General features: G+C 38.5%; 1 protein-coding gene across 1 annotated transcript; it reads right to left on the minus strand.

Annotated features, from left to right (window-relative positions):
- Window positions 1-379: 379 nt before the first annotated feature.
- On the minus strand, window positions 380-17,730 carry rnd2 (Rho family GTPase 2). The gene is made up of 5 exons (XM_028454813.1): window positions 17,434-17,730; window positions 15,792-15,879; window positions 4,814-4,923; window positions 2,521-2,655; window positions 380-1,104 (listed from the first exon to the last, which is right to left on the minus strand). The coding sequence occupies exons 1-5, from the start codon at window positions 17,536-17,538 to the stop codon at window positions 835-837; spliced, it is 708 nt and encodes a 235-aa protein (XP_028310614.1). The 5' UTR covers window positions 17,539-17,730; the 3' UTR covers window positions 380-834.
- Window positions 17,731-19,671: the final 1,941 nt, after the last annotated feature.

The following is a 19,671-nucleotide window of genomic DNA, read 5'->3' on the forward strand; positions in this document are numbered from 1 at the left end:
TTAGCAGAAGTTCGCTTAAAAGAAATGGCAATGGACATGTTCGTTTCCAACACTATTCCTTCACTACCAAAGTGTTGCAAGCTAATTGGCCCAATTGATCCTACTGTTGCTTGTATAGTGCCTTGCTGCATTACAGGCAATACAGTCTTGTAATGCTTGTTTGGAAGAAAAACATTCATATTCAATATTTTATCCCATCTTACACATTTAATTTTTTTGAATCAATAAAATACATGTATTTTTCTGAAGTATTAAAATTAGCACTTAACAATTTTGCCTGCTAGGAAAACCTGCATTTATTAATAACCCCATAAGGGTAAAATTGATATAGAAAACAAGTGCAGATGAGACCATAGTACATTAAAAAAGCACAAAAAAATATTTAAACCCATTTATTCACTTTTTCTTGCTTTTTTTGAATGTAAATTCAAACAAAAACATGTCAATATTTATATAAATAAACATGATGAAAATAACACCAAACAAATTTCAGTAAAACGAACCCATGTCATTGAAAAGTGTCAAGTAAAGAAACATTGTGGCTTTTTTTCTGAAATGCATTGTTGATACACTTGTCCAATGAGATGCCCCTTCTGCCATCGCCCCTTCCCTATGTTCAGTGTTCATCCAAATTCCCATTTATTTAATTCAAAGCAAGAGAAATACACACAAATTGATCTAAAGCATTTGTTTCCAAAGTACAGTTTCTTTCATCTCTGCAGTGCAAGAAATATCAAGATGAGGGGAAAAAAAAGCTCAAAATAATAAATAGACTTCCTCTGTCATAATTCTGTGTATATATACATATTTATAGATATATTGGAGGATTAGTCTCTACATGAGTACACAGCTCTTGGCCCGGTCCTTTCTCATAGCTGGGGCTTGGTCCATTTGCTCAGTCCGGCTGGTCAGAGGCGGCAGAGGAAGCTGCGACACTCGCTTCAGGTCTCTGCGGCTGCTGCTGCGCTTCAGCTGTGGAATATGTGGCCGATGCACTGACGCAACAGTGGTAATGTGGAACACGTCCCGCACGCTATTCTCAGACATCTTAGACGTGCACTCAACATAGGCCACAGCACCCATTTCTCGAGCTATTGTGCTGCCCTGGAACAAGCAAATGAGTCATTTTAATGACAAAACAATATATCAGAAACGACAGAGTAAACAATAAAAAAAATATATACATAACTGGAAAAAATAACAATTTTTGGAAACTAGCAAGATGGAAAAAAAATCTAACCACAATGTGAAAAAGAACACTACTTTAAACAAATCATGGAAGGAACCAATGCATCAAAAATGCGTTAGATTACTACGTCACCGCAAAAGTAATCTGATTACAGTAACGCGTTACCTAGTAATGCGTTGATACGCCTTGTTACCTAGTAACGCGTTACTGACCAACACTGATTGTGAGTGCTATGTTGCAGGATTGACAGACACAATCCTAATTGCGTGTGGTTTATCAGCTGCAAACCTTTAGTAAATCTGCCCCACGACTTCTCTGTGTAGCCATTATGATACTCCTAAAGCCAACTCTGAGGGCCGTTATAATCAACCCAGATAATTGAGACCATAAATTGTTTGCTTAGGATCACATCAGGGGCCGAGTTAATCTTAAAATCCCTCTCTTTGGTAAGGCGTGACCTCATCAGGCGTTTAACCCTACATTCACAAAATGATCAACAAAGGTTGTGACGGATACATTTCCCATGACCTTTAAATCACATTCTCTCCCGTACAAAGGCAGCTTTCAGTTAGATTTTCATTACAGCTAAGCACTTAGCTGCTAAAAGGCGATAGAATTGTCATTAGGTGAAACAGCAGATCTAGATCCATGGCTGATGGGAGTAGGAAGGAGGAGAATGGTATGAAGCTACAAAATTAGCACCCTTGATACGCCTTGATCACATCTCGGGTGGTAATTAGTGTAAATGACTTCAGTTCATCCCACATCAGTGAACAGTTGCTTTTAAATACATTTTCAGATTTAGGATGAAGGGTACCACCTTGACTATTGTAGCATTTGCTTTTTATACAATGAAAAGTGAGAGTTATTTGAATCTGATATTCCACAATATAGCAACTATTAAAAGATGACACTAAAAAAGGGAAATGTTCACATTTACACTATACCCCTATTTCCCATGAGTGATATGTTCCGGCACCCCGCGATTGGTGAAAATCAGCAATATAGCGCTCCATATACAAAAGCATTGTTTGCGTTGTCCCTTTAAGATGACAGTGTGTGCGCTCGATTGGATATATAGATGAGAGAGAGGCTGTGATGGTTTGTGTGCGGTTAGTGAGGCTCTTAAATAGAGATAGTTTACCCAAAAGTCAGACTTTAGGACAAAAACATGCTGGCTATAAATGCTCTTCAGCTTTTTTGATTTAACTTCACAAATTGTATTTTACTCTTCCTATAAGCATTTAGTTTACATGAACCTTTGTTGCAGTTTTCATCTAATCATCAATTCACTATTTTTCCTCATTAATTCACCCTGCACTTATTCTCACCTGTTCGTGTGTGACAGGGATTAGGCGCTGCTTGGACAGTTCCCTCATAATGTTGATGTCCGTCCTCCTGTCCAGTTTACAGCCCACCAGCACCACTTTAGCATTGGGACAATACTCTTGTGTCTCTCCTTGCCACTGCAAAGTTAAGCACATACAGTAAAATAACTATCAGTCAATGTGATCCAATGAGAGTGATTGAGATTGGAATTAGCCAAGTCAAGCAGCATTCAAACTGCATTTATTTTGCTAGGAATCAAAACACAACAGACTGGGATTTTACTATCAGTCTTTGGCACAAAAAAAGCAAGCAAAGTGAGGAGTAACCACAGGGTCATGGAAACAATGAACACATGAGAGAAACTGAATTCACAGGGTATGCTACAGTAAGGCATGCTAAGATGTAGTGTGAATGTGAATGCTGTTAAGAGAACAAAGGACATTTTGTACAGAATGTTTTTAGTTCATGGGCAAACGTGTTTTACAACACAAATAGAAGACAAAGCTAGATTAGTCTTTTTCCTTTGTTCTTTTTTGCTGATCAAAAACAATGATCCCATCATGACTTAAAACCATGATATGATCTGAACCGTGACTTTTTTGATCAGTTGCGCCCCCACCAGATCATGACAGAAAAACTTTTGTGACAATTTGTTGAAAAAAACCACAAATTCGATTGGTTTGTCCTTTTTTGAGATTTGGTATAAATCAGTTATTGGAGAGCATGTGTAGGTCATTAGCGCAATCAACATTATTGATCCAAAAAAGAGGAAATACTCACATACAGTAACAGGTAGAACAAAGAATATGTGACGGATGTAATGGGAATAGATAATTCGTTTATAAATATTTAGAATTTTCTTTTTCTTCTTTAAATGCGCACAAAAAAGCTGGAATGATGCTACCTTAGTTAAACATTCAGTGGCATCTCCACTACAGGGCACTTTTAACAAAGAAAATCTTTGTTGTCCAGTCTTCCTTCCTTCCAAAAGCACTTAAAGAATAAATGTTACCTTTGAAATTGAACATGTGCAGTCTTTTCTTCTCACAAAAGCACCAAAACCCCTAAAATACTGTGCTTTCCATTAGCAAAATGTCAAGACGACTATACATTGTTCACACTACAAACACATTTCACCTTTCAGGCTTCTCTAGTTTCATCCTAATCCATCCAGTGTTAAGGTTTGATTGTTTAACCCTCCTGATGTCATCTGGCCACCCTGCGGACCTCCTGGTGGAGGCAAAGAGTCTAATTGTGGGGCATGTACAACAGATTCTCAATGTGCCCCTAAATTTCAGGAATTACGATGGTGAAAACTGGGGGCTGGAGTTGATGGAGTACCCCTAGCAAGTAATGCATGGAAATGGCTAAATCCAGCTTCTGGCACTGTTTACCCAACAGAGAGTAACGGTTTGTAGATTCTGGTGCTGTCTTCAGCTCACACGGGAGCCAGTTCAAAGGCAAACTTTGTACATCCGGCTTCAAGATGAGAGTCAAAGGGCTGTTTTATATGTCACACATGCTTGCTTTCAAAACCCATAAGTGTGTGTTTACCCACCACAGGTATTTGCCTAAACGTGGGTACAGAGGCTGTAAAAACACATCTAAAGACCACATTTTGAAACTCCACCCTTGAATGCCTCAACTTCCAGCATTCCCCTTTCTCAACCATTAACCACCTTCAAAACTATTTGGTTCAGTATTCTGCTTAAAACTTAAAATTCTAAACTCATACATAATATGTGTGCAGCATCTGCTTTGATATGATTAGTGTGGATGATTCGTGTATCTATTATTTCCTTTGATCCTAACTGGCTGCAAAGTATATTCTTTTTACTTTTTGGCCTTCAATTCGTTAAGGGGACACGGGTCAAGTATCCCTGGAGGTTTTGATAACAAGGAGGACTGAGTGGGCTTTAACCTGCATGCTAATCTGTTATTGTTGAGCCCAGAATAGCTGCTGGCACAGAAGTCTGAATCAATAAGAGAGGGTGATCAAGAAAAACTGTATATAAACCTGTTCTGAGAAAAGACCAGAATTCTCTTGAATAACTCACCACAAGGCTTGTAATCATACATTTACACCACAGCATAACAGAAATACTATATTTAGGACAGATGGATATATTCTTGTTTCTATACCAACAACCTAAGGTGGTTTCAAAATAGTCTGCTTCTGTGCATCAGATTTGTAATGCACTGACAGGCTACCCAAGGTGTACCCTGTCTTGTGTTATCTGTAGGTTTGTTTAGTTAAAGTCAGTAGATAAGGTAAATAAATGATAAAACACTGACCTTTTTTATGACACTGTCCAAAGTCTCTGGACGGCTGATGTCAAAGCAGATGAGAACCGCGTCTGAGTCGGGATACGCCAGAGGCCTCACATTGTCGTAATAGGATGAACCTGCACACACACAATTAAATACGGTTCTACGATCATTACATCGTTGAAGAAAGTGTGATTTGACCTTATTCCAACCATATGCCCAGCTTGTCTAAAAATGAGTGCATCCACGATGCAAGTCATTTATTACACATTTGAGTAGACGCTGACAGTAAAGATAAACTAGCCTCTTCACAGATTTCTATTTAAGAAATTTTTTTTTTTTAGTCAAATGACATGCAGCTCAACTGTATCCCAATAATTCTCAGGAAATGTCAGAGAGCAAGGTCAGGATTTGGGATGCAGAGAACTTGTAAATGCTCTCCATAATCAAGGCCAAACTTAGGGTTGTCTTAATTTTCATTGCTCTCATCCCCTGGAATAGAATCCAACTAGAGTCGGGTAGAAAAATCAAAGCCAATGCTTTAATCTGCCCACATTTACACCAACGATTGTATATGTGTGGTGTAAGTGGGTGGCTGGTGAAGTAATCAAAGTTGTGGATTCAATAAGTGATAAAAGCTCTGTGTTGGCTGTTGGTGGAGCAATCCTGTTCCCATTCGCTGTGAGGTAAAGCAAAAGGTCAATTGAATTCTAGACAGAGGCAGATAAAGACGGTAAAGGTGAGGAAACACACAACCGCTATAACACATTTATTACAAACCCTCCTCCAGTATTAGCATTACCCTGATTTAGCACCAGCAGTCATTCACCATGAAAAGTGGAATTGTGCCTCCTCATCCATGGGGTTAATAGCAGCAATCCTCCGAGAAACTTCATCAAAGACTGAGAGGGGCAGAGGTGACAGGGTGGTGAGGAACGGATCCTCATCTGCCATCTCTTGAGCTTCATCACAGGCCTAAATTATCCCAGAGGATGTTTTGCGAGATATAGAGGCTGTATTACAGCTTGAGAGTTGGGATCTAAAATGTGACAACTCTATGACCTCCATTGCGGAAAACTCATTTTGAGACAAGAGAAAATGAAACAAAATTCAAACTGCATTTTCTGAGAAGCAGATTCTTAAGGAGTCCGGTGTAATTGAGTGTGCATCATCATCAAACAATGCCTTCTGCGTTAATCTGCATCATCACAGCAGGAATCCTTAACCTCTCTCTTATCGCGACATTGTCATTGCAGACGCAGCTAAAAAACAAATTATCAGTAAGCGAAGCAGAGTAGTTTTTGCTTCCAGATTCTCTGATGTCTTCATATGCGCATGCAGAGTCAACAGCGACTAACAGCCTCATTAGGCCACAGACTCTGAAAAACACCATTGCACTAAAAGGCAGTGGAACAAACAGCTCCTCAAATGTCACCAAAACGCTAAATTAACCAAAGAGTTTGTGTGTGAGCCTTTTCTCTTCTCACGCAGCTGTTTTTCTTTTGAAAACCACCTTCAAAGTGAAAGAAAAACATTTTAAGAGGAGTTGGAAGAGTATCATAGCAACCTAGAGGGATGCAAATGGCTTCTTTGTGAAACCCTGAAAGAAGTGAAGAGAGCTGCTGTGATGAGATTGCTGAGGTCCTTTGCCATACTGATGATTACAAAGTGAACAAGAAGACAGTCATCAACATCCCCCGCGAAAAAAAAAAGGAACAAGGGCAATAACTCCGGAAAAAAATTGTTGCACGCTTCTCATTTTCGAAGGTTTGGAGCTCAAACCTATATCCACCTTCCACACTTTGTGGCGGGAATAATTAAATCAGAGAAGAATAAGGTATGTGGGCCTTCTCTTTAGAGGTCAGACAAACCATTCAATGCTTAAAGTCTGGTCAATGTTGCAAACTTTCATAACATTGCTTTTTATGAAGCAGTAAATACAGATGGGTGCCAAAGCCCCTTAATATGGTGATGTTTCCATTACCCTATGTACCACAAAAGTATACATACAGGCTGTGTGTTTAAAGGTGCATAGGGCAGGATTTGAGAAAAAAAAATGGGTGCTAATGGGTGATGAAGCATTAAAACCCAAAAAGAATTAGCCCCTCCCTACTGTTTTGTACAAAAAATGATATCCTGGCGCAGTCCGCCTCCTTAGCTTCAGACCGCCTTCATTGACAGACTTACACGTGTTGGGTCAATTTATGTGCGGTCGGCGTGTCAGGGGACTGGATCGGAGAATATGAGCAGGAGAGATATGCGCGTCTCTGCAGGTACGTAAAAAAATGTGCAGACTGGAGAATAGGGCCCTAAGTGAGTGCAAGTCTATTAAATTTGGCATGAATGTCAGATTACCAATACACAGTTTTAATTGCATCATGATATGACATTACAACCAGATTTTGAGCAGTATATTCAAGCATCACACACTCCACTTTAAATGCCTTGACATGCTCAGCAGCACTCAGTGATGGACTGGCGGTTGCAGAGTAATTCAAAGACCCTGAGGCAAAGAAAAGCGAAAATCAATTCAATACAGTGAAATAGGTCATTGCGAAGCCAACTAGAGTTGGCATCTCTCACTCGAGACTGAAGCTTTCATCATTTAATGGTGTTTGAGTCGATATAAAGGCCGAATACGTCTATACACACACGTTCATATGCACACCGAGATAAAACTGCAGACCTGTAATAGAATAGAGATGACACAGTGAGGATTTCAAAAGCATTGCCTGGACAGTGATGGTGGTAACAGGTTAAGTAGCCATTAACCTTCACATAAGAGATATTGATCAAAGAAAAGCATTTCAGGACATCAGCAGCCTTTTTCATGGATCTGCTCTGAGCTTCCAGGGGGCTTCACACCTGAATGGATGTTTGTATGTGTAATGTCCACTTGTATGTCAAAAAGCATGGTTTCTCCTCAGGGGAGAAAAGATGGAAAGGTGTGTCTGCTACCAGTTTCTCTTCAGTCTGAGTCCCTCTTGTACGATCACACAGACACTCACTTCACCAGAGCAACAGGTTTGCATTTCATCTGCTGTTGTTTGATCTCTGTGTCGGCCTCAACCATTTGGTTCATGCTGTGCTTTGAGAACATGCGGCATTGACAGTTTACTGATCAGAGACCACACTACATTACTGCTCCTACTTAACCTGGTTTGATGCTCGGGCTAAATTTTAATCGTTTTAACACAGGCTTGGGTCGGTTGTTTTGATTAACACGAGAAAGAAGCACAAATGGATGCTGAGGAGGTGAATCAAAGGCTGGCTTGTGGTACATGAATAAATGAAGTAAATAAAACTGAGTTAATAAAAGAACAAACCTTGGAATATTCTACATATTTGAATAGTGTCTGGCAGTAAAGAGTTCAAGTTTAAAGAGGGATCTGTTTGATTCATTTTTTTCTTCTTCTTTTCTACATAGCAATAGGAAAACAGAAATGACAGCACAGACTCTAAGCAGTTGTCTCCATCACAGTGTTGTACAAATTTCCATACTCAATGTTAAATACAAACAAGTGTTGACTTACATCCTGGAAATAACGATATGTTTGTTTATCATGTAAACATGCTAAGTGTTAATATTTCATGAATAAAAGTAATTGTGGTAAAGTTTTCAAGTCAAATTAATGATTAGGAGTTTAGTGAGTTTTAAAAGTAGCAAAAGTGATTCCGCACACCAGATATAGCTCCAAAATAAGAGATCAACACTTTTCATTAAACCATTTTTTGGAGCTATACTGTATATGGTGTGCGGACTCACTTTTGCAACTTTTGTCATAATTTTTCCAGTCCAGTCCAGTCATCCTCTGGGGTGTGCGTGCCTATGAACTTTTCATCGAGTTTAGTGAGTGTAACGTTAAGATTTAGTATTTTCTCAGAAAACAAAAGTTGTTGTGCTCTTTCTCCTTTATCCACAACATAACAACTTGTTTCTAGTTTTCTCATTGCATGTCACATATAGTAAGAAATAATTCCTGGGAATCTGATTTCCTTGAAATGTTTGAAAATCCTTATCTTAGTTTCAGACATGTCAACACTATCAGCTCTAAGGGTTCTCAATGGAATGGTGGTAAAACATGGGTTCATGCCCCAGGAGTTCACATCCGGGCATTCTGTGTGACAAGTTTCTATGTTCTCTCCATGTAGGTAATCTGGGTGTTTTCCACTGTCCAAAATATATAATCCATTAGATCAGCATTGGGCCTGAACACATCCTATTCAGGATATACAAAGGCTCAAAGAAAGGGAATTTCTAAGGTTAATATATCCACTTCCTCCAATACAGAGCTATCATGGTGATACCTTACACCTTCCATCTCTCTGATCCTCTATTGAGGCATCCTGGGTTATAGCACTACTTATTTTACTTCCATAAAAGCACAAGTGGCACCAGACAAGAAAGGGGATGCAATCTGTTTAGAACATAGTCATTAATTTCTAATAGGTTGAGTGAGTGTGTGTTTGTAGGTTGAGGTAAGGAACAAAGTTGAAATCCAACCTCCCTCATCGTGTTTCCTCTTGTGTGGATGGGTGGCAGGTGAATGCTGAGAAGATTTCAGACCTGTGGAGGTGGGTGTGGGGAATGCAGGGGGGGGGGGGGGGGGGGTGCAAAGAATAATGCCGGGAGCAACAGAACCAGTCAATGTGGCTGTTTGAAGTGTGGTGATCAAAGCTGGTACTGCTGAGGCAGAGGCAATGGACGGACTGAGAAAACACACTGAGCCACATTTCTCTGGGCAGGTTTCCTGTCTGCCTGCATGACTGAACCATTCACTGCTGCTGAATGGGAACAAATACAGGGTTTAGTGACAGAGGGATTAGTCTATGTTCCTTCTCTTGATAAAGTGGATGACTGGTGCTAAAGAATGGTTATGTGTCACTGTCAACACACCGCACAGTAGTCTGTTGTGCAATGACATATCTTTATCAATACATGAATAATTTATATCATATATTGTTATCATTATATTATACAATAAAGTGTCATGAGTAATTGGTCAAATTAACTATGATGTAACAGGCTAAGGACTCACATACTGCATTACTGTAATACTATTAAAAAGGCACAGTGAGATGTTTAAGAAGTATTATTTTTGGATTGTCTTTTCAATGAGAATAAATGTGCCTTCAACTTTAAGAGAAAAAAATAGCATCAGGGTGATAATAATAAAGAGGTTTACATTTTGAGTATGAAGAATTTCTGCTGATTAATGCTAACCTCTTGTTAGCATTAGGACTCTATCCCCACCTGTTGTGGGAAGTCCATAAATCAATCAACCATGATCGGTAAAGACAGATGATGATATAATGAAACCATTAACATCACAAAAGTGTTTAATACCACAATACATTTGTTTATAGTCTTCAGGCTGATGTAACACTGCAGCTGTTTAAAAAGTGACATGGTTGATATTTGTGTGACTGTGTCCCAAGCAGGTCAGGTCCCAAGGGTGCCACCAACAAGCCTGACTCACAACACAATGCCGAGGAGGGCAGAGTGCTGGGCAGGGGTCGAAAAGCACAGATGCACAGTTCTCCTTTTGTCCCTCTTTTCTCATAGACTTGTCTAAGGCTTGCCCCCTCCTCACCCTCACTTCCATCCTCTCAAACTCCCATTATTCTCCATCCTTCAGCCTTGTCCCCTTGCTCTTTGATGCAGCAACAGATGCATGTTTTAATGTGTGCCCCAGCCCCCAATTTAACCTGTGGTCAACACATATACAAAAGGAAAAGTCAGAGTAAGGGGAGTTCTTATTCACATATTTACATTTCCCACAAATTTTGAGTTTAAAGTTGAACAAATCCACCAAAAACTTTATTTTAACTTCTAGATAAGACCATAATGTATTTTACAAATTTGTCCTGCACCAATATACACGTACAGTACCAGCATAAAATAGATTTTTAAGACACACTGCACAATGCCATTTGTAAACGACTGGTACTTCTACTGATGACTGAAAGTGAAAAAAAAAAAATGTAACAATAATAAAAGGCAATAACAGTGCTCAATAGATTGTTGTGCTTGAAGACGCTGAACTATAACAATAGCGGTCATTTCTGTGATTAAAAAAACGGGAAAAAACTGTAAATAGACTATAATGGCAAAGGATGTATTTGGGTGAACAATGTAGGATGTGTTCTTAGTATAAGAATGACAAGAGTATAAAAAATTGTTACATTAAGGAGCTTGACAATAGATTGTGATCTATTAAAGTACTAACTTAACATTGTTGGTAACATTGATCAATTGAAGTTACTTTCCATCGTTACTTTCCAACATCTTTTTGTATATTTATGTGTATATGTATGTTTCTTGCATATAAACTGTTTATCTGTTATATTAACTGTTTCATGAAAGGAAGCAACCACTAATATGAAATTATGATACTTACAGGGGTGGGAACTTATAACTTTACTTCCTCCTTCTCGAGTTTATGTACAGTATTACGTATATATGAAAGTATGTTAAAATGTCGTAAAGCTGCACATGTTAATGCAAAAAAAGTCATGTGTATATGTAATGTACATTGAACTCGGAATAAACAATCAATACTGATCATAGCAACTAACGGAGTACATTACCTTCACATTATTTCGTGGCATGAATGAAAATCTGTTGAAACCAAAAGGACAATGGACGACCATGGTTTTTAATTCCCGTGACCTCGACACACACTAAAGCAGCTGTCTCGATTAATGGATTGCTAGAGGTGGAGAACATTGATGTACCCTTGCTTTATTGAGGTCCCTTGTTAAAGATAATCATGGGGACTATTTTCTCCTCTCACTATCTCTTCCTCCTATAGTCATTGGTTTCCTTGTCATTTCCCAGTAATGTCCTCTACAAGCTAGTGTCCACTCCAGTAGTTGTGATATGTGGCTGCCTCTGTGTGTCTTGGGGATCATGCATCTGGGGTGCTGTACTAAGTGCGGTTTTTTTAGTTAGTTCACAAAGACAAATTTCTTTTACAAGGTTTGCAAAAAAAAAAAATCCAGAAAAGTATTAATATAGCTTACTTAAAGGTACAGTCTGCAACTCTTATAAAAGTAACTTTTTGTCACATTTGCTAAAGCTGTCACTATGTAAGGACAGCTTTACATAAAACTAGTAGTTTGTGTGAAAAAAAAAAAAGTCTGCCAGAGGCTGCAGGTACAGCCTCGGGCAGATTGCCAGAATGCACCGCGACCGAGCAAAAAGAACCAATCAGAGCCAGAATTGTCTTTGATGGACTGTCTGACAGCTGTTGCTCACAGGACCCGCCCCTTTCTCGGAGTTAGAGCGCCGTCTTTTTTTACAATGTATGGTCTGGAGGAGTAGAAGATGGAATTGGTGACTTTTCTGCTTGAAAGGTAATTACTGCTGCTTGATTTACATTATGTTTGATTTGTAAATGTTACACGAGAACTCTGTGGTGCATGTGTTGTTCATGTGTGCACAGCAGCCTCCGTTTGGGCTGCAATAAGTGACACTGTGTTGTTATTGCTATAATCTGGTGTGTGCACATAGAGAGAGAGAAGCGCTGCAGTAATATGCTTTTAACAGAGCATGTTATATCACTGTGATGTTGCTGTTCGACTAATGTTAGCTTGTTAGCTCCTCTGAGGGAGGGACTTTGGAAAGTTTGGAGGCAGGGCAAGAGAGCAGCGGGGAAGGAGGGGGAGAGAGAGTTTGTGCCTGTGAACAATGCATCCAAAATATTTTTTATTCATATTACACATTATGTTAGCACTCAGTGATAAAAAATAATAAACACAATTTTGTTGTTTAAGACCATCTATTGTTTTCATTGATTCAGTCATATACCAAAATCCATTTAAATTGGAAAAACTTTGCTTCTCGTGTCAAATATTGTTATGCGCTTATTTTAGTTTAATCGAGATTAAATAATTACAAAGTCTCTATTAAATTAGATGATCTTTCTTTTATCTAGTCCCACCACTAATTTTTATGTACAGGCCAGGCTGCCCTGGACTGATTAAGGGTCTTTTTCTACTTTATATTAAAGGCTGTAAATCAACAGATTGGTGCACTATTTCTCTGTATTCATTGTTTAGTGTGTACTTTTGAATCTCTACATTTTTATGTCAGTGAAGTGAAATCAAAGCCTCCACTTCATCTTGATTCTGGTAAAATGAAAGAACCATGTTATTTATCCACTTCAGTGGTAATTCTGACTGGCTGTTGTGGGCATGGACACTCCTACTTAAAGATTAAACTCCAACTCTGCCTGAAGTGGTTTAGGGTTTTCTTTATTTTTAAAGGACAGCATTCTCATCAGAGAAACGATACTCTGCTAAGTTGTGGCCCTGGGCAGATGCTGACCCTGACCCCTGACTGACAGGCTCCAACAGATTTATTCTTGAAGTCAACATGAGGACCAAAGATAAACAATATTATTTAACTTGCTGATCATGTAACTTAGAATACTCTTGTCATCACTCCCAGAAGATAATTTTCGGTTTGGGAATGTTTACGGTAACAGAAAGACATCCCTCTGGGAAAATCCCACACTCTGGGTATAAACCGCTCAGCCATGTCTGGTCAGACGCTGGCAGGCGCCTTTGGTCTGGGACGGCAGTGACATGCAGGATCTCAGGGTAGCTCAGAGCAGTAAATCCATCCAGATGGTCAAAATGGGATGTAGAGCATAGCATTCCTTGCTTAAAGCATTTACACATTTGATGGACTAGATATGTACATATACATACTGAACCACTGTACAGTTGTCCCTGGCCTCTACATAAGTTTGTTTTATTTCAAATTAAGCATGATTTCATTTCCTAGAGGCATGAACTCCAATCCATATAAAAGTAAGGGTCTGGCATTGTCATCACTAGTAAATAATGAAGGCAATGGTCCTACACTGCTCTGGCTTTGTGACCCACAATTAGCACACTACAGCAAACTGTGACCAAATCAAGGAAAATGTTGAATTTATTAAATGAATTTAATAGAAAAAAAGTGTCCATAGTTCAGAAAAACTAAAACAAGAACATTTTCTATCATTATTTTTGTTGGTGCCTATCTTCAGCTTTCATTGGGAGATAAATGGAGTATACCCTGGATGGGGTGCTAGTCCATCACAGGCCACCATCCACACTGACAGACAACAGGCAATCTAGAGACTCCGACCAACCTGACAGGCATGTTTTTGGATTGTGGGAGGAAGCCTGAGTGCCCATTAATAAACCCATGCAAGAACGGGGAGAACATGCAAACTCCACAAAGAAAGGACCCAAGTGTCCACCCGAGGGCTTTAACCCAGGACTTTCTTGCTGTGAGGCGGATGTGCTCACCACTACTCCACCATGCACCCCCAATCTATCAATTTGAACTTCTTATTTACAGTATATCACCATGTTTGAGAGGTGTCAATCACCTCTCTCAAAAGAAACATAACTAATTAATTACAAATCTGACTGTAATTAATCACAACTTATTAATTTGTAAATCACACCTTGAATTATCCACTTATTGCACAGAAGTAGTGTTTGTTAAGGTAAAATATAACAGTTCGTAACAGCTCATTCACACATCAAGATTGTGAAGTTTACACTTTTGATCGGCTAAAACCATTTGCACAATATTTGCTAAGTCCTAATACTAATGAAAACCCATGGTCCTAACACGCTCAGATGTATTTAGTAAATATACTTCAGTCTAATAAACTACAATTGAAAGTTTATGCAGTCTGAAACTGAGTAAATACAGAATGATATTGCAATAGAACAATACCAAAACTAAAGATGTAGAAGAACAATGATTCCCAGAATGATCCGCAAAGATGAAAAAAAAAAATTTGAAGAACATAAAGAATCAATCACCATCTATTGTTATGCATTGAACTGCAGGGCACAACTGGAGAACAGATACTAAAAAAATCTTAAGGTTCTATATCAACAACTCCATCAACAGTGACTCACACCGGCCTGGCCCTCCAGGCAAAGGAAATGATTTAGTGTGTTTTCTCACAAACTCACAAAATAAGAGGATTAATGTTGCCCCCATTCATTCTTAAGGACTTAGTAGACTATATGAAATGTGCCCAAGTTTGTGTCGTTATTTTAAAGTCCTGATACATGCTAAGTCACAAAGATTACTACTGAAAATGAATAGAGTGCAACTTTACCAAATCATCTAAAAAAAAACGATGCTTTAAACTTACAAAATGTCATTATCCGTCTTGAGATTTCACATTTAAAAAGAACTCCTTTTGTCATACATGTTTAGACATTAAATTAATTGTTAAATTTAAAAGCAGTATGGATATAATAAATTGGACATTTATTCTGTTGAGGTTAAGGAGTTAAAGGTTGGTAGGTAATTTTCTCCAGATACGCTTTTTAAGTTTTTGGAGGAAATTTTTTTTTAATGTCCTGACAGAAATGAAGATCTTATGTGCTCTGAAAAAGAAACGAAGAAAATCTGTAATCTGTAGCAGCTGTAAACCTGTAATAACTTCGACCAATGAAAAAATACGGCGGAGCCCTCGGAGAATGCAACATTCAAAATCATGCTAGCTTTTGAAAATGACCCTGCCTTTAACCCCTGCAGCAAACCCCTGCATTATTTTAAAAAGTGGCACAAAACAAACAAACATGTATCTTAACAGTTGCTATATCTTCCCACAGCTGTCTCACAAAGATAACTAAGCCAGGGAAGATTTGGACACGTACACGCACACACACAGGGGACTTTCATTAAATGGAATGCAAGCACAAAACAAAGCAGGGCATGGCTGGCTCCGAACTTACAAGTAAATACAACAATCATAAATTGCAGAAACTCTGAGCCACGAAAAGCCAGAAAACGGAGGGTGTGAACTTGGCAAGGTCAAAGAAAAACTTGTCAGAGACATGTTTGCAGAGGAAGCGTGAGCCAGTCTTCCCACGGTCACAGCGAGGAGGACAGAAAGAACATCATCAGCTGAAGGCTGGATTGATTAGATGTCAACCTCTGGAGAGAGGTGCAACCTGAGATATGGAATTGTCTTACCTGATGTGTCCCACATGTTCAGCTCGATCCGGTGCTTGTCAATCTCAAAACTGGCAGTGTAGTTTTCAAACACCGTGGGCATGTAGTTCTGCAAAACAGAGGTTTATTTTGGTACTTTAATAAAGATGAAAGAGGGAGGCATGGTAGACAAGCCTGTGTTTTAACAGCCACAAGGAACTAGGAATATCTCACTTTAAATGATGCACGAGGAAATCAAAGGTTCTCAACTGGTGGGTTGAGACAGAGAGTTGGGTCCTGGATCTGTTGTTAGTAGGTCGTTGGCATTTGTAATTATCAAAACAAAGGGGGGAAAGGGGATCTTGGACTTTTATAAATAAAAATGTTGTTTTTATCTTATTCTTTCTTCTTATTATTTTTTTATTATAGTGTTATCTAATTATTAGTGGTGTCCCGATCTGATATTGATATTGGATATCGGTCCGATATCAGCCAGAAAACAAATTTCGGATTTTACGGGACTGCATCTAAAATCTCCGATATAAGCGTTCCGATAAGTTTTTGTTGTTTTTGTCTCCGCCCACAGTTGTTCCCACCATAAGTTAAAAATAGCTGAAGTGAACTTGAATTGCTGACTATTGTTCTCTGAGTAACATCACTTGATCAAACCTTTTCTAACATTCCACACTACAAAGTAAGTAATAAAAGTATGTATGATTCGTGCTGATATCGTATCGGATCGATGTCGGTATCGGCTAACACGCACGGCTACAATATCAGTATTGTTTCGGAAGTGAAAAAGTTATATCGGGACATCCCTACTAACTATTTCTATATTTACATCAGACTTCATCACTAACTGCTGATAATACATTATTATTCTTTTAGAATTCAAATGTATGGATTCAAATGTTCTGATTTTATTTATCAAAAATGAGAATGGATTTTATGGTACATGTACAATTACATTTGGGTTGGGGGTTCGAATCCCACTCTAGCCAAGTAATTGTTGTTGTGTCCTTGGGCAAGGCACTTTACCCACATTGCCTAGTATGAATGTGTTGAGTGTTGGTGTTGGTCAGAGGGACTGATGGCACATTATGGCAACCTCACTTTTGTCAGTCTCTCTGGGCAGCTGTGGCTACAATGTAGCTTACCACCACTGTGTGTGGAGTGAAACAATAATGCACATCAATGTAAAGTGCTTTGAGTGTCTATGAAAAAGGCTATATGAAATCCAATATATGATTATTATTACATTATTATAATTATTCTTATGTATACACATTTTCTTGTAACTTTTTTTAATTCGAAAATGTCTTTAATTTGAGTCACAGCTTGAAGGAGTTACTGAAACCAAATCAGCTGAGAATTACTGCCTTAAATCCTTTGGGGGATGATGATGATGATGATGATGATGATGATGATGATGAGTAGCTTAGAAATATAAACGGAGGCTGGCATTAGAGCTGAATGTATCATTAGAGATGTTCAAAGACTACTGTTAGACATTTATTATTGTCCTCTCCTCAATGGGAAAAAATACTAGGCTTTGAGTGGATGTAAAAAGCATAGTGAAGGGTGTATAATAATAATCTTATATCACGTATTTTCATTTTCAATAAACACCTAATTATTGTCACGTGTCTTTTTTAATAAAGCGTGGAACTTTAAACGAGCCTACCTCTGGATAGCAGTCCTTGGCAAACACATGGAGGAGCGCCGTTTTCCCACATTGCGTGTCCCCGACCACCACGATCTTACAGCGGCTGCCCGCAGCACTGTCCATGGTCGGCCCGACTCAGGCGTGTATTGACACGGCGGTGAGTTCCATCCAGCGTCCGCTACCATGCGCAGAGTGGTCAGACACCGGGAAGAACAGGCACACTGGACGTGTCGGCTCCACTGTGGTTACCCAGCTGATGAGACTCAACTACTGAGTCACTACGAGCACGAGCACGAGCACGAGTACGAGTAGGGCACGCACTGGCTCCTCAGGAAACTCTAGTTCTTTGGTTGCTGGCCACGCCTCTCCATTTTCTTTCAAGACACACAACACAGAACCTAATATTATGAGCAGAGGTGTAATGAATGCTTCTCAAACCTTTTGGGCTCAAGTACTTCTTTTTTCTTATTTCTGAATCCAAGACAAAAAAAACTATAGAGCATAATGATGGAATGAATGAGAGATAACACACATTTTAAAGAATCTCATTTTGTAAATAAGTTAGATTTAGTGCAGTGGTCCCTAACCTTTTTTGTGTTTTTTGATCGTGACCCCATTTTGATATCAATCATTTTTTTTTCGAATTAGTTTTTATCATGTTTGCATGCATTTTTTTTTTAATTTTTTACTTGATTTATATTTCACAAAGTGAAGGTATAGAAATACAGTTGTTTAAGATTGTGTTTTTTTAGTTTTAGAAAAAAATGCAAATTCAAAAATCGATTTCAATTTTTCAGAAATTTCAGGCGACCCCATAAGTGGTCCCGACCCCAAGGTTGAATAACACTGATTTAGTGGCTCCTGAATTGATTGATTACTATAGTTTTTATAATTTCCAGTCAATTCACACCTGGGGTGGAACCAAGACTGACACTTACCCCCCCCCCCCCATTTGAGAAACACTAGTGTAGATAGAGAGTACTGATTCAAGTACTGTCTCTAGATTGAAAATGTACTCAAGTACAAGTCAGTCAAACATAAAATTCAAGTTAAAAGTAGCTAAGTTAAATAGTACTCAAAGTAAAAGTTACTAGTTACTTTCACTCCCCACATTTATTTTTGGTAATATCTTACCACGGTTCCCTTGCATACAGTTAACATCTAATGTATAAACTAAAAAAGAAAAGAGATTGTGAATGGGAGTGTGATGAGTATCAGCAACCTAAAGAGAAACACTGACCCCTGCTGGTATTATTATATATTATACCAAAACACTATTATATTATCCATCCATCCATTCATTTTCAGACCCACTTGCTCCTGTTTTTCAGGGTCGCGGGGTGTATTATATTATGACAAAAATATAACGTATAAGAACACATTCAAACAAGTATTCAATGATTTATGCAGGACAGGTTTCAAACACATTTTAGCCTTTTCTTAAAACAACACATATAAAACCTGTAATTCTGTAAAAGAAAAATTAGATAAAACAATTTGGTATATTAAATCAATAAGCAAGAGATTGGCGCCCAAAGCGAGTCTATTTACCATTCACTCAAAATTTTTGTATTGATCAGTTGATGGTGAAAGCTGGATTTCTTTAGCTCAAAATTCGGTAACATAATAATAATTCCATATTGGTAAGTTGATGGAGAAAGCTGGAGTTCTTTATATCAATCTTCAGCAACATACACCTCAATGAAGTGCATTAAATAGCAAAGAATATATCTCTGCTTAATAAAAACTATTGTAGAAAAGACTTAAAACTAAGTCATCCATTGATGCGTAATAACAATGATAACTGAGCCCAATTCTGAGCTTTTCTTTTTGTTTACAGCTCTGTATTCTTCTGATGGCTGATGAAACAAAATGACAATGATAAGGGTTTTGGAGAAGTTCAAGGTAGCACTATTACACAAATCAGGCACGGTTCTTCAAGAGGTCCTACACATGTGTGTATTAGAAAACAGATGACCAGATAACCTTTCCAATTCAGTATGAACTGGAAAGAGGTCATAATCGAGGCAGAGAAAAACCAGTGAACAGCCCAATACCCACATGTCAATGGCCTCAGAGTAAGGGAAAGCCAAAAGAAATTTCTGCGTAACAGAAGTGAAAAACTTGTCTAAAATTGATCATCTTAACTCTTCGGGATGCGCCTTCATGTTGACCAGCATATTTTCAGGTTTGATATCATAGAATTTGACCACGTTAATTTGGTTTACATTCAGTTGGCCAATGACCTTAAACACT

Source organism: Gouania willdenowi, chromosome 8 (genome assembly GCF_900634775.1).
Source record: "Gouania willdenowi chromosome 8, fGouWil2.1, whole genome shotgun sequence".
Taxonomy (NCBI): domain Eukaryota; kingdom Metazoa; phylum Chordata; class Actinopteri; order Blenniiformes; family Gobiesocidae; genus Gouania; species Gouania willdenowi.